The following is a 1,676-nucleotide window of genomic DNA, read 5'->3' as shown; positions in this document are numbered from 1 at the left end:
CGTCGCACGACAGTAATGTCAAACTCTAGTAAGCCAATCATTACCGATATGTGTGGACCAGTTGACTGTAAAATATTACATCCCACATGTATTCTTAAAATGAGATTTAAACATGTCATCATCATGATCGACAGTTGTGATCGCGTTATTGTCGGAGGACACATATTCCAACAATGATTACATGGCTCGTGGTAGCATGGTGTGTCGGCTAAGGGAAGGTTATCATGACTTGTGATGTTTCGGTTGTTAGCAAGGTTTGGCATGTCTACTGCTAAATCTATAGATACTCCTAGTGCACCGAATGCACATCTGTTTGTTGCTTTCTCACCCAAGTCAGCTGAAGAAAAGGAGTACATGTCCCGAGTTCCGTACTCTAGTGCAGTAGGTAGTTTGATGTATGCTATGGTCTGCACTAGACCTGATTTAGCACAGTCAGTCAGTGTGGTGAGCCGGTTTATGGGTGATCCAGGTAAAGAACACTGGCAAGCAGTGAAGAGAATTTTTCGGTACCTTAAGGGTACATCTGATGTTGGTCTCATTTATGGAGGTGATAGAGAGTGCCTTGTGTCAGGGTACTCAGTTTCTGATTATGCAGGAGATGTTGACAGCAGACGATCAATGACTGGTTATGTTTTCACTCTTGGTGGTTCAGTCGTCAGTTGGAAGGCTACATTGTGGCCTACAGTTACTTTATCTACTACTGAAGTAGAGTATATGGCGTTAACCGCAGCAACTAAAGAGGGTATCTGGTTAAAAGGATTGGTCAGTGATTTGGGTCTACATCAGGAGCAAGCTATTGTATTCTAGGACAATCTTAGTGTAATATGCTTAGCTAATGATCAAGTCCATCATGAGAGGACTAAGCATATAGATGTGAGATATCACTTTCTGAGAAATGAGAAGAGGATTAAGGTGAACAAAGTAGGTACTGCTAATAACCCAGCTGATATGTTCAGTAAGCCAGTTCTGCATATCAAGTTCCAACATTGTTTGGACTTGCTAAATATCGGCAGTCTGTAATTTCCCTCTTGGGGGCAATATCTAAGGGGGAATGGAGAAGAGCTTTCTGGTACATCTGGCATTTATGGGAATGCATCTGGTACACCTGTCTGTTTGTGAGAGAATTCAAGTCAAGGTGGAGATTTGTTGGGTTTGTGCCTTGATTCTATTAGTCGTCGTTCGAACGACTACGCGGGGGTCTCGCTGACCGGTCAACGAGTCTGGGTCCAGGGGCGAAGCGCCCTGATTTAGGGGTTCGGGGACCGCTAGGTCTGTCTTGGGCCTTTATTAGGTCATTCTGTATTAGGTCTTAGAGAGTATTATATAAAGTCTCTAAGCCTCTACCTAGCAGTCATACCATCTGAATCTGTAATCTGAAAACTCCTCACATATCAATAAAACTCTCTCCCTTCTGCTATGTGGACGTAGCTAACACACCGTTAGTGAACCACGTAAATATGTGCGTTTGTCTCTTTATTGTTCTTTTATTAGTTCTTTCTTGCTTCTGTTATAACAAAGTGGTGTCAGAGCCCAAAGTTCGACTTGGGCTAGACACGAGGATTCATCAGCAGGCCCAAGACTTGAAGTTGTACACTGTAAGGCATGGAACTCCTAGCTTAGGGTGAGTCCTTGAGCAAGCCCGATCCAGGGTTAAATGGATGAAAGGCGTCATAAGT

At 43.4% G+C, this 1,676-nt stretch overlaps 1 protein-coding gene across 1 annotated transcript; it reads left to right on the top strand.

Moving 5' to 3' along the window:
* The first annotated feature begins 261 nt into the window (after positions 1-261).
* On the top strand, positions 262-807 carry LOC141643921 (secreted RxLR effector protein 161-like). Its single transcript, XM_074453321.1, has one exon. The coding sequence runs from the start codon at positions 262-264 to the stop codon at positions 805-807; it is 546 nt and encodes a 181-aa protein (XP_074309422.1).
* The last annotated feature ends 869 nt before the right edge of the window (positions 808-1,676 follow it).

This window comes from Silene latifolia, chromosome 1 (assembly GCF_048544455.1).
Source record: "Silene latifolia isolate original U9 population chromosome 1, ASM4854445v1, whole genome shotgun sequence".
Lineage (NCBI taxonomy): Eukaryota > Viridiplantae > Streptophyta > Magnoliopsida > Caryophyllales > Caryophyllaceae > Silene > Silene latifolia.
The sequence above is the reverse complement of the archived record's forward strand: the minus strand, read 5'-3'. Positions and strand labels throughout refer to the sequence as shown.